The sequence below is a fragment of the Erinaceus europaeus genome, chromosome 8, assembly GCF_950295315.1.
Source record: "Erinaceus europaeus chromosome 8, mEriEur2.1, whole genome shotgun sequence".
NCBI classification, from domain to species: domain Eukaryota; kingdom Metazoa; phylum Chordata; class Mammalia; order Eulipotyphla; family Erinaceidae; genus Erinaceus; species Erinaceus europaeus.
In genome coordinates, this window is record NC_080169.1 from 71,245,499 (window position 1) to 71,258,832 (window position 13,334).

Here is a 13,334-nt window from a genome sequence, read left to right on the forward strand (position 1 = left end):
TATTGATATATTTTAATTCAGCCAGGCTTTGTAATATTCAAGTTCATAACCATGCTAAGTATTAAGTAAAGCAATATGCAAGCAGAAATTTTCCTATTCATGTATTTAAGGCAAAACTTTTAAGAGTACTTTGTGTCATTTATAAATATATGAATTTTCATAGGAAGTCACAGATGCTCAAACAGAAAAGCATATAGTCCAAAGATTTCCTGAAAGAAAGTCAAACTTGAAAGAGCATTTTTTTTATAATAGAAAAAAACCTAGTGCAAGGCAAAAAAGGGGGCAAGGGATCCTCAGTCAAATACAGTAATGTACATGGTGACAGCTAATAATGATGCAAACGTAAGTAGGAAAGGCACATTTCTTTGTAATGTTTTTTAAATCTATCTCATTTAGTGAAATGCATACATACACATAGATTTTTTTTCAAAACGTGCACATTCCAAACCAGATTTGGCTTCAATATGCTTTAGCAGCACTGGGTAAACTGTCTCTTCTCAGTTTGAATAATCACATTTCCTGGAGATCAGATGAAATGTCAGAATGCTAGAGAAGTGGGGAGTAATTTTTAACTATCCAGAAAGAATTACATGGTGAAAATCCACATATCTTTATCTGTGTAGGCCATGGCACCTGTTGGCTTTCATTACATCTCCTCACTGATGAGGCAGGCCAAATTAAGTGGAACTAGAACATAATTTAAAGAGCTTAGAAGACCCTCAGTTAAACTGCATATGTAATTGAAAAATAATGTTAAGGCCATTCACGGAGGTGAAATAATTAAGCAAGATATGGCTTGTTTCATGAAGCAGAGGTAAGGGATGAATTTCCAGTTCAGCATGCAACAGCAGAGGGTGACCACAAAAGCATTGGCTAGTATTAGGGTAACACACCCCAAACTGAAATCACCATAAGCCTAATATTGATTCTTACCTGCTTGCTAAATATTCCTCTGGAGTACAAATGATATGCTTATCCAGTCTTTCCTGAAAGTTTTTTTTTTTTAATATTTATTTTCCCTTTTTGTTACCCTTGTTTTTTTTTTGTTGTAGTTATTGTTGTTATTGATGTCATCATTGTTGGATAGGGCAGAGAGAAATGGAGAGGAGGGGAAAACAGAGAGGAGGCAAGAAAGATAGACACCTGCAGACCTGCTTCACCACCTGTGAAGCGACTCTCCTGCAGGTGGGGAGCTGGGGGTTCGAACCAGGATCCTTATGCCGGTCCCTGCACTTTGCGCCACATGCACTCAACCCGCTGCGCTACCGCCGAACTCCCTCCTGAAAGTTTATTTTATAGATATTTTTTTTGTGTGCTTTAGTGCCCCCAATTCACATACATTATACACACATAACATATATACATTTTCTCTTGACTAATTTGCATATTTATAGATAAAAGTGATACATTTTGATAAAGCTGGCTTACATTTATTTTGGCTGTTGCTCTCCAAATTTATAAAACAAGTGAGATAAATTATCAATCCTCAGTGTTTAGAGTCCTAATATATACACACACACACACACACATATATATGTATATATATATATTAAAATCTGTGTCAGGAACACTATCAAAAATATTAGCCTGCTTTCAAACCTGCCTATCAATATTAGGCACTGACAGCTTAAGAAGTCACTTTCTCCATTATATTTTCTAAATGCTTTTTAAAAAAACAGTCACACTTTTGGGAGGTAGGTCAAAATTATCCTCTTGTTGCACACGAGGAAACTGAGGCACAGTGAGTATAGGTGACATGAGGGTACAAAGTAAATCCATGGTGAAAGCAGAATTAAAACTCAGGATAAGTAGCTAACATAAGGAGTGCATATGTATATGTGCACATCAAATTATAACAGCACTCTCTAGATAGCATTTGTTGCTAATCTTTTTATTATTTAATATTAACAGCTTATTTCACTGAGACTATCAGTCAGGAAGATACAATGGGTCTCTAATATACCTACTGTTGCTCTCAGGAAGATTCAGAGTAATCAAGCGACCTCAGCACCCTTATAGATCTAAAACTGGCCAGGCAATTCCAGAAATAATCATCTTTAGCATTCCATACTGGCTAAATAAAAGAAATGTGCCTGTGAGGCCACTTAATATAAACATGAACATGTAAGACATTTGACTCATGTAAAACTTAAAATATTTATAAATCTTACTGATATATTTAGAGTTAAAGCTAAAAAATCAGAAGAAAGTATGTGGAGAGAAAAACAAAAACCACAAAATTTAATTCAAAGTATATAATTTATTGATATTAAGTTCTGCTTTTATCTTTGTAAAATATCTTTGTACCAGTTATTTTTCCACTTCACAGATCATACTTTTAAATTGAAAATGGAAAAAATCTCACATTGTCATAACCACATTTCATTCTTTCCTCTGAAAGAACTTTTGATTTGGAGATTACAGATAGCAACAGAATATACTGTTCACTCCATAAAAGAAAAAAATAGAATTTTAAAATATTAACTTGGCCGAACTCGTTTTTATTCTTAAAAAAATAAATCATTTAACATTTGGCATAGAAGCTAATCTTGATAAAACAATAACCACTATCAGTCGGTCAATTTTATCATTTAATGTGAATATAAGAAGTATATCTCTATGCATAAGCCTCTGAAAAAGCTAGTTAGGTAAACAGGCTTGTCTCACCTTGTAAAAGGCCCTTAAGAAATGAGTCTTTAAAATCGGTTTTTCATAAACTCATTTTTCCACTAACATATGTTAGTTTAAAAAAAAAATCTACTGTACTGTGGTGGGGTAACACAGAGATAAGATTTTTAAATCTGTATTAGCCAATTTGTTATTTAAAAGACCTATCCCTGAATGCTTCTTTGCTGTTATGATCTAGCAATCATATCAGCAAAATGTTACATGTAACTCACTTAAAGAAGTTGTTTCCAAAAGTGAAAATGCATCATGTTCTTGAATTTCTTCTTTTCAAACTTCTATCATGTGATACCTTTTTCATTAAAAGCTCCTGTGCTCATTTTAATTCAAAGGTTTCATCATCAGTGTTTAAGTATCTTGATTCTCCATGCTTTAAAACAAAAAAATCTTCAGTCTTAATTCCGTATCTTTCTAGAGCCTCATTCAGTTTCAGTGGAGGTTCTAAGTAATGCTGGCAAAGGACAGAGAAGGAAAAAATGGAAGATCAGCTGCACATATATTTGGAGGATATTTCAAGTTCAAATGTAAAAAAGTAACATATGACTTAAAATGATGCTCTTTTCGCTGAAGCATAAGCAAATGAGTCAAATTATTTTCTAATATCCCTCAAGTCATTCATAAAAACTTCTATACAAAGGCCAGAAGATACCTCACCCAGGGAAGTATATACTACCAACCACGTGTATGAACCCAGGTTCAAGCCCCCAGTCACCACATGGGAGCACCATGCAAAGGGGAAAACTTCACAAGTGGTATGGTGATGCTGTGGTGTATCTCCTGTCTCTCCCCTTCCCCCCTTTTTTTTTTCTATCTGAGAAAAAAAAGAATAGTCCCGCAGGAGCAATGGAAACACACGTACACAGCCCTAGCAAAGCACTAGCAATTTAAGAAAAAGTCAAATAACAATAGAAAAAAATGACAAACATATTCATCTATCCAAATACTACGTGTATCAAATTCAGAGCCAACTTAAACTGAACATTAGATTGCATGAAATCTGATTCCTGTATTTCACAAGATGAAACTCCAATATAAATGGAACCAATACCAAAAGACAGTAGATAATTATAGCGTTATTTTGAAAACTATAAAAATGTACACTGTAAGCATTTGTAACAGTATGTGTCTGTCTGTACAAATGCCAGAGAACATATACATGACTGCAAAAGAATTCTCAAATATCTAGTCAACTATCGATACTGTAGTCGTCTACAGTCAGAGAGCAATTTAAGGAACAGACATGACATGGGGTGGGGGGGAGTAGAACTGGGGGTGGCCCTATATCCCTCTTTGCTGTTCCAAGGCCCAAGAAAAAGCTGACAGCAATAATGTTTCATATAGTTTTGGCCTACACAAATGTTTTCCTGATAAATAAAATACCACTTCAGTGTATTAATCTAACTCCTAAATAAAATCACTACTGACTCAGGTTTGAAACCAGCCCCCACCACATTGAAAGAAGGTTTGGTACTATGATTTCTTTCCCTTTCTCTCTGTCCCTGTCTTGTCTGACTATCTGAAAAAGCCAGCCTAGAGCAGTGTAGCCCTGATATAAAAAAAAGAATACTGCTATTAACAAAGAAGTTTATAAAAGAAAAATTGTTCCACCAGTTATTTCTTTTGATCAGAATCTTTACACTGTGTAATAGCTATTAGTATTATTCAATGGTTTCTTCCCCTCCCCCCAATTTCAGTTAGAAAAGCTATAAGATGTGAAAGCATAAATTAAAAAAAAAAAATCAGCCTCTGATCTAATCACCAGTGGTAAGTCTGCCTCTGTCCTCATGTAACAACATTTGGTCACCTATAAAGTAGCAAAACCAGTGAACCAAGAAAAACTTGTCTTCCTGAGTTTTCATTCTAATACAGAAATTTTAAAAAGTGAAATAAAATAGTGTGTGGAGAGAAAACTGTCAGTAGATGGAAAGTATGGAAGAGAGACTTTTTGGTGCACCAGTAGAGCATACACATTGCCATGCACAAGAACCCAGGCTTAAGTCCCCAGTCCCCACCTGTAGGGGGGAAACTTAAAGCAGTGAAGTAGAAAGTGTCTCTTCCTATCCCCCCCCCTCTCAATTTTTGTCTCCATCAAAAAGAAAGAAGGCCCTGGTTCAAGCCCCCAGTTCCCCACCTGCAGGGGAGTAGCAGGGGAGGTGAAGCAGGTCTGCAGGTGTCTATCTTTCTTGCCCCCTCTGTCTTCCCCCTCCTCTCTCCATTTCTCTCTGTCCTATCCAACAACAACAGCTATGACAACAATAACTACAACAAGCACAACAACAAGGGCAACAAATTGGGAAAAAAATAGCCTCCAGGAGCAGTGGATTCATTGTGCAGGCACCAAGCCCCAGCAATAACCCTGGAGGCAAAAAAGAAAGAAGGCTATAAATACTGGGAGGCAAATCAGAACAAAGACCTGATGGAGCAGACACAGGTTTGCAAGCAACTGGGAGAGGCTGCAGCTTTGGCTCCCACTGTGATGAGAGGCTGCCACTTTGGCAAAAGAGTGTCAAAGATCCGACTCAAGGTATAAGGTTCCTGCTAGCTGCAGTACTGAGAATGGACTCTAAGTGGCAGAGTTGGAACAGTGAAGATGATGAGAAGTGGTCAAAGTGTCCTGGGGTGGGGATCTGGATGGAAGATGGGGAATATAAGGGAAAGAAGTCAAGATTTTGACCCAAGTAACTGAAAGGGAGGGAGTTACTATCAATGTTTGCTGAGATGTACGAGAAACAAGTTTGAGCAAAAATTGGGAAGGTTGCTTTTAGACGTAAATTCTTGTTATTTCATAGATACCCAAGTGGAGATGTCAAATAGACAAGTATATACATGTAAATTACAAGGGGGAAACCTGGGTTAGCAGTCCAATAGATAAATGTTATTTAAAGCCATAGACTGATTAATTCCCAAGGGAAAGATCAATTAGAGAAACTGTCCATGACATCACCTGTTTTAGAAGTAAAGGAGATAGAGAATTACTAACAGAGACCAAGAAGTAACAGTAAAGGATATGCTAAGAAAACCAGGAAAGTTTTCTGCAGCTAAAGGTATATAAGTTTGCTAACAGTTATTATCTTTGTTCACTTCCAGGATAATGGTTATTTTAGAGGTCTGGGAAGCCTTCCCATTAACTACTGAATAACAGGTTTTACCCATATGTTGGTAACCCAATAAATTAATATACTCCTAAAAGTAAACATTTCCTAGTAGATTAGTTGATAATAGGGCTATACATATAGGAGATTGGTAATACATTACCAGTAAGATGTATCTTTAAATAATAGCTTAAGAAATATCCATTGGGGAGTGCTGGGCAGTGGGCACCTGGTAAAGTGCATAGAGTGCAGTGCCCAAGACCTGGGTTCAAGCCCCTGGCCCCCACCTCAAAGGGAAGCTTCAAAGCAGTGAAACAATGCTGCAAGGGTCTGATCGCCCTCTACCCCATTTTACCTCCCCTTTCTCAATTTCTGTCTCTATCCAAAATAAATTTAAATAAATCTTTAAAAAAAAAAAAAGACTGGAGAGACAGCGGAATAATTATGCATAAGACTTTAATCCTTGAGGCTCTGAGGTGCCAGGTTTAAACCCAGCATCACCATAAGCCAGAGTTAAGCAATGCTCTGGTTAAAAAAAACAAAAAAGGGAATTTGGTGATGCAATATATTTTTCTTAGGTAAATTCCTGGCTATTATAACTATCTAGAAAACAACCTCAGAAGTAAGCAAGAAAGCACTCTGAATGACTAATAGCTAACGAAATCTCAGTGCAAACACCTGAATTCACAAAGAGAGAATACTCCATAGCCATAGGACCAGACGCCTTTGTATAAAGTAAGATCATAGACTAGATACATAATAATAAGTGATGACTAGACACCCCAGCATTCTGAATTCATTAAGGTATACGTAAGCAAACTCTAATACCTCCTAAATTCCCTTTTAAAGGGGCTACATTATGATCTACTACAAAAGATATTAAAATATAGACCCAGGACACAATATGTTATATAATGCCTGAAATTCACTTCTACCAAAACTAGCAAGTTAAAGTGAGTACTTAAATACATCATTTAGGAAATTCATCATTCCTTAGATAAATTCAGTGTCACTATATGTAATTTTAAAGCACTGCCAAGAGGGTGGGTCAATGGAGTACCCAGTTAAGTGTACACATTTCCATGTGCAAGGATCTAGGTTCAAGTCTCTGCTCCCCACCTGCAGGGAGGAAAGCCACATGAATGGTAAAGCAGGTCTGCAGGTGTCTTTCTTCTTCTCTATCCCCACCCCCTCAAAAGAAAGTATCTCTGTCGTATCAAATACAAAAGTCAAAAATGTAGGAGTCATCAAGTCCTAGGTTTAATAAAATATTACCACTTAATCCAGATCACTGAATGCACTATAGAATGAATATATATTGGCGGTAGCGCAGTGGGTTAAGCGCAGGTAGCGAAAAGCTCAAGGACCAGCGTAAGGATCCCGGTTCAAGCCCCCAGTTCCCCACCTACAGGGGAGTCACTTCACAGGCAGTGAAGTAGGTCTGCAGGTGTCTTATCTTTCTCTCACCCTCTGTCTTCCCCTCCTCTCTCCATTTCTCTCTGTCCTATTCAACAATGAAGGACATCAACAACAACAATAATAACCACAACAAGGCTGTAACAAAAGGGGGGGAAAATGGCCTCCAGGAGCAGTGGATTCATGGTGCAGACACTGAGCCCCAGCAATAACCCTGGAGGCACACACACACAAAAAAAAGAATGAATATATATTTATCATATGGATTAATACAAACTGCCACCAAGTATAAGTGTACACCACCAGAAAAAAAGAGTATTAAAAGTCCCCTTCTCAGGCAGGGGTAGATAGCATAATAGTTATGCAAAAAGACCCGTATGCCTAAGGCTCAAAGTCCTGTGTTCAATTCCCCATACCACAAGCCAGAGTTGATCAGTGCTCTCGTTAAAAATAACAATAAATATTTATTTTTTAAAAAAAAGTCCCCTTCTCCAAATGCACACAGACTCTCATAGCCATACCCATCCTCTGTACCCTTAAGATATATTTTTTTATTCCCCAACAATGTGGCTCAGGGCTGCTGCATCATGGGACAGAAATTTTGATTGGGAAGTGGGAAGTGGTCAGGTAGTTTATTAGGTTATTTTACAAAAAAAACAAAGGGGCCAGGTGGTGGCACATCTGGTTAAGCACATATATTATTAAAAAAAAAAAAAAACAGAACAAGATGTAACTCAGGGAACAGGCAAGCCAAAAACAGAAGAATACGTAAAACAGCATGAAAATATAGGGTTCTTGCACAGAGGCACTGGGGATGTGGAAGATGCCACAGAAAGTAAAGTAGAAACCTGGATCCAGGAAAGGAACACCCTGGCTCCAAGAAAAGAGGAAAGCTTTCTGCTATTCTTCTACTTGATCTCAGGATAGTAATCAGTAACAGAATTCTAGGGTTTGACTACCTAAAAAGGAAAAATGAACTCTTCTGTATTTAGTCTAAAAATAAAATTGCTATTAATTCCAAAACTTGTCGTATAGCATATACCAAATCAATGATTAGTGGATGAACATTACCAATAAGTTCCAAACATTCCAATCTTACTTTCCTAATTGTCTTCCACATTGCCTGTAGTCTGACTGAACCAACTCTTCACGATTCCCCATGTTCATTGCCTCTGTGATCCCTCCAGGAAGTAATGGTCTCTGACTCACACCACTTTTTCTGCTTCAGATTAGAGCACATAACCCTTTCAACAGCCTTTCTTATATTAATTATGTACATGTCATATAGCTTCTATTAGAGCAAAAGCCTCTTGGAGAGACATGACAGTTCATTCTTCTATTTCCCCAAGACTACACAATCATATTTTTGTTATATTAATGGATGTGTTGGAGCCAGGCAGTGGCACACACCTCAACAGTGGCACATGTTACAGTGCTCAAGAACCCAGGTTCAAGCCCCTAGTTATCAACTGCAATGGGGAAGCCTCATGGGTGATGAAGCAGTGCTGCAGGTGTTTCTTCCTCTCTCCTTTATCTCCCTCTCTCCTCTCAATTTCTGTCTCTATCCAACAAGTAATATTTAAAAATAAGTAAATAAATACATGTGTCTGTAATACCATAAATCAAAAGTAAACCCACTGTATGTCTTTATGTATAAACACTCATTTACTAGTTAATATAATTTACTGCCTTAATTCAAAATAACTCAAATTTCTGATTTCAACTTGATCTCTCAAAACTCTGCTAGTATATAGTACGCTTGAATCCTATCGTAAGTCAAACATATAGTCAAAGTTACTTTTACAGTGATCAAACTCACCTCATTTGCTAAGGCAAAAGTTCCCCAGTGAATTGCCACAGATTTCTTTGTCTGAACATCAATGTGAATCTTTACAGCTTCTTCTGGGTCTACATGCTGGTATTTCATAAACCATCTGATAAAACATAGTAATTTAGTAATCTTGGCCTTTGAAGTATACACTAAATTCTAATCACTGCTTCATTTGATCAACCTGCAAGATTCTTCACAGGAATAAATCACAGTAGACAAAACGATGTCCTTTGAAGTTACTTTTCTGCTGGAAAAAAATATAAGTAACAGACTAGGATATAGCCTGACTTTTAAGCATGAGGTAGGTCCTGAAATCAGTGTCCAGCACTGCATATGCCAGAGTAGTGTTCTGTTTCTCTCTCTCATTCTCTCATTATTATATTTTTTGAAAAAGAACTATCTTGTACAAATTGTTATGCAATCCATAAGTCTCAAGCAAAGATCCTCTCTGGATTGTAAGATTGTTTTATGTTTATTTTGATTCACTAATGATTTATTCTGAAGATACTTCTTAATTTAGTAAGTAGATATTTTTGCAATCTCATTGTGAATCAAAAAAACTGAATAATTAAAAAATGTTTTTTATTACCTTCATTTATTTGACAGAAAATCAGAAATTGAGAGTAAGGGCACGGCAGAGAGGGAGGAAGGGAAATAGAGACACCTGCAGCACTGCTTCACCAGTTACAAAGCTTTCCTCCTGCAGGTGGGGGTTGGGGGCTTAAACCTGGGTCCTTGTGCATTGTAATGTGCACTTAACCAGGTGTGCCACCACCCAGCCCCAGAAACTAAATAAATTTCCCCCACTCCCTGAAACGGAATAATTTTAAAAGAAACTCAGAAACCAAAATTCCAATTGCAAAGGAATCTGCATAACTTGCTAAGATAGTTCCTTTAAACTTACTATAGTAAAAAGCAAACAAAAAATTAGTGTGTAATATTTATTTAAAGAAGATAAAGGAAAAATGCAGTTACTGCTTAAATATTTTATTTAAATACACAACTAAAGAGTGAGGCATGTGCTTTGGCAAAAAGACAGAGCACGGGGGGGAGGGGTGTAATTTGAAAAAAGAATGTAGAAACATGGAAAGTTTGCTTAATGCCTTGGAAGAAACAGGACTCTGGAAGGAAAGGGCCTGCATATGAGCCCTAGATCTACCATTCCCTGGGAAGGTCTTTGAAATGTTACTTCAAATTCTCAGAGCTTCCATTTCCTTGTCTATGAAACAGAAATCATGACCACTTTGGGGTATTGTGATGATTAAATAAGACAAAATTTATTGAAAGCATCAAACGCAGTACCTACTTACTTTGTAGATTCTCCTAAGAGTTGACAAAACCAATACCTTCCGGAGAATCAGTCTGATACTAAGAGGAAAGTTTTATTTATAAGCAAATCCTTTGCTTTTCAGTTAATAATTTAGAGGAAGAAAAACATTATCTTCATATTACTTATATCCTAGGTCTCTTAGTCCCAACAAATGCTGCAGTCAGACTAATGGATATGAATTCAACACAGGTGCTTCTTCACTTTCTGGAAAATACATCATGGAAGAGTTCATCCATCTGCAAGATGGCTGTTTAGTTACGAATTGCCTGCCCCATGAGAGCCTGAAACAAAACCAATGTGCCCTCGTTAATGGCAGATTAAAGAAACTCTGTTCTTGGGAATCGGGCTGTAGCGCAGCGGGTTAAGCGCAGGTGGCGCAAAGCACAAGGACCGGCATAAGGATCCCGGTTCGAACCCCGGCTCCCCACCTGCAGGGGAGTCGCTTCACAGGCGGTGAAGCAGGTCTGCAGGTGTCTATCTTTCTCTCCTCCTCTCTGTCTTCCCCTCCTCTCTCCATTTCTCTCTGTCCTATCCAACAATGACAACAACAATAATAACTACAACAATAAAACAACACAGGCAACAAAAGGGAATAAATAAATAAAAAAAAAAAAAGAAACTCTGTTCTGCCATGACACTTAGCATTCAGGGCAAGAAGAGAACAGTTGTTAGTGTTTCTCTCTATTCTTAACTCCTACTACAAATCAGAAGGATAGTCATATTCTTTTATTTTTTTAACCCTCTATCTGAAATAAACCTGAAATTTTTACTCGTGTAAAAAATAAAATAGGAAGGTAACTTCCTAACTGATTCAGATAGAGTACCTGGTGACAGTTTCCAAAAGTAAGGGCAAAACTTAGGGTGGGGGTAGATAGCATAATGGTTATGCAAAGAGATTCTCATGCCTCTGGCTCCAAAGTCCCAGTTTCAATCCCCCACACCATCATAAGCCAGAGCTGAGCAATGCTCTGGTGTTAGAGGGAAAAAAAAGAAACAGATAAAACATCTCCAAGATTATTACTAAAAATTATCTTGGTGTAGTCATCTTACATTTAGAATGCTGTAACATCATTTTTAAAACTCTTACTACTGAGCAGAGGAATAGATTACACACGCAGTGAAGGATAACGGAATTTAATTCTCTTAAAATACGGGGCCAGGTGGTGGCGCACCTGGTTGAGCACATGTATTACAATGCGCAAGGACCCGGTTTTGAGCCCCTGGTCCCTGCAGGGAGAAAGCTTCATGAGTGGTGAAGCAGGGCTGCAGGTGTCTCTCTGGCTCTCCCTCTCTATCACCCCCCTCCCTCTTGATTTCTGGCTGTCTCTATCCAATAAAGAAATAATAAAAAAACACTTTTTTAAAAAAGAGTAAATACAGTCTTCCCCTGTCATTCTCCCATCTCAATAGTTGTAGGACAGCTGCAATGAAAACTGCAAGGGCCAAATATGTAAGCAAACTTGTGGCTGTATACTTTAGATCACTGCATATATTACATATTGCTACATGTGAAAATTCTATTTTCATAAGATACTCTTTGTAGTCAGGCAGATAGCTCAGTGAGTAAAACAATGGGCTTATGTGCATGAGGCCTAGGTTCATTTCCTGGAACCATTTATGGTGAGTGGTGAGCTGGTCTGTATCACATGATAGTCTAAGTTTTGTTTTGTTTTGTTGTTTTGTGTTTTTTTTTGCCACAGGGTTACATTGAGGGTTGGTGCCTGCAATGCCTCCTGGTGGCTTTTTTTTTTCTGGTAGAGATACAGATAAATAAAGGGGGGAAAAAGAGAAAAAAAGAGTGAGACCTGCTACATTGTTCCACTATTTATGAAGCTTCCTCCCTAGATGGGCACCAGAGGCTTGAACCTGGCACTCTCACATACTAATGTACGCACTCTACTGGGTGCACCACTAAATGCCACCATTCTTTTAAAGACACTCTAATATACTGTATAAAATCATACTCTATGAAGTTGACTTGTGAGCAGGTTGATTTGTTTTTTTTTTTTTAATTTAAGAAAGTATTAATTAACAAAACCACAGGGTAGGAGGGGTACAATTCCACACAATTCACACCACCCATTCTCCATATCCCACCCCCTCCCCTGATAGCTTTCCCATTCTCTATCCCTCTGGGAGCATGGACCCAGGGTCCTTGTGGGTTGCAGAAGGTAGAAGGTCTGGCTTCTGTAATTGCTTCCCCGCTGAACATGGGCGTTGACTGGTCCGTCCATACTCCCAGTCTGCCTCTCTCTTTCCCTAGTAGGGTGGGTCTCTGGGGAAGCGGAGCTCCAGGACACATTGGTGGGTTGATTTGTGTTTTGAGAGGTTTCGTTAAAAGTCAGAATTATGGCAGGGGTAAATAGCATTATGGTTATGTAAAGAGACTCTCATGCCTGAGGCTCCAAAGTCCCAGGTTCAATCCCCTGCACCACCATAAACCAGAGATGAGCAGTGCTCTGGAAAAAAGAAAAAAAAGAATTATGGGGACCAAGAGGCAGTGCACCTGACTATAACACACATGTTAACATATGAAAGGACTGGGGTTCAAACTCCCGCTCCCCACTTGTAGCAGAGAAACTTCATGAGTGGTAAAAAAAAAAAAAGGCTGGTTCAACATCCGTAAATCAATCAATGTCATTCATCACATCAATAAAAGCAAAGCCAAAAACCACATGATTATCTCAATAGATGCAGAGAAAGCCTTTGACAAAATCCAACACCCATTCATGCTCAAAACTCTACAAAAAATGGGAATAGATGGGAAATTCCTCAAGATAGTGGAGTCTATATATAGCAAACCTACAGCCAACATCATACTCAATGGAGAGAAGCTGAAAGCATTCCCCCTCAGATCAGGGACTAGACAGGGCTGCCCACTGTCACCGTTACTCTTCAACATAGTATTGGAAGTTCTTGCCATAGCAATCAGGCAAGAGAAAGAAATCAAAGGGATACAGATTGGAAGGGAAGAAGTCAA

General features: G+C 38.1%; 1 protein-coding gene across 5 annotated transcripts in view; it reads right to left on the bottom strand.

Annotated features, from left to right (window-relative positions):
* Positions 1-2,240: 2,240 nt before the first annotated feature.
* NAPEPLD (N-acyl phosphatidylethanolamine phospholipase D) overlaps positions 2,241-13,334 on the bottom strand; it is a 44,756-nt gene continuing 33,662 nt past the window's right edge. For all 5 annotated transcript variants that reach the window (XM_007532685.3, XM_016192364.2, XM_060196361.1 and 2 more), the window contains exons 4-5: positions 9,013-9,127; positions 2,241-3,136 (exon numbers count right to left, since the gene is read on the bottom strand). In XM_007532685.3, coding sequence (XP_007532747.1) covers positions 3,002-3,136; positions 9,013-9,127 — 250 coding nt within the window. In that variant the 3' untranslated portion in view covers positions 2,241-3,001. The remainder of the gene's footprint in view (positions 3,137-9,012; positions 9,128-13,334) is intronic.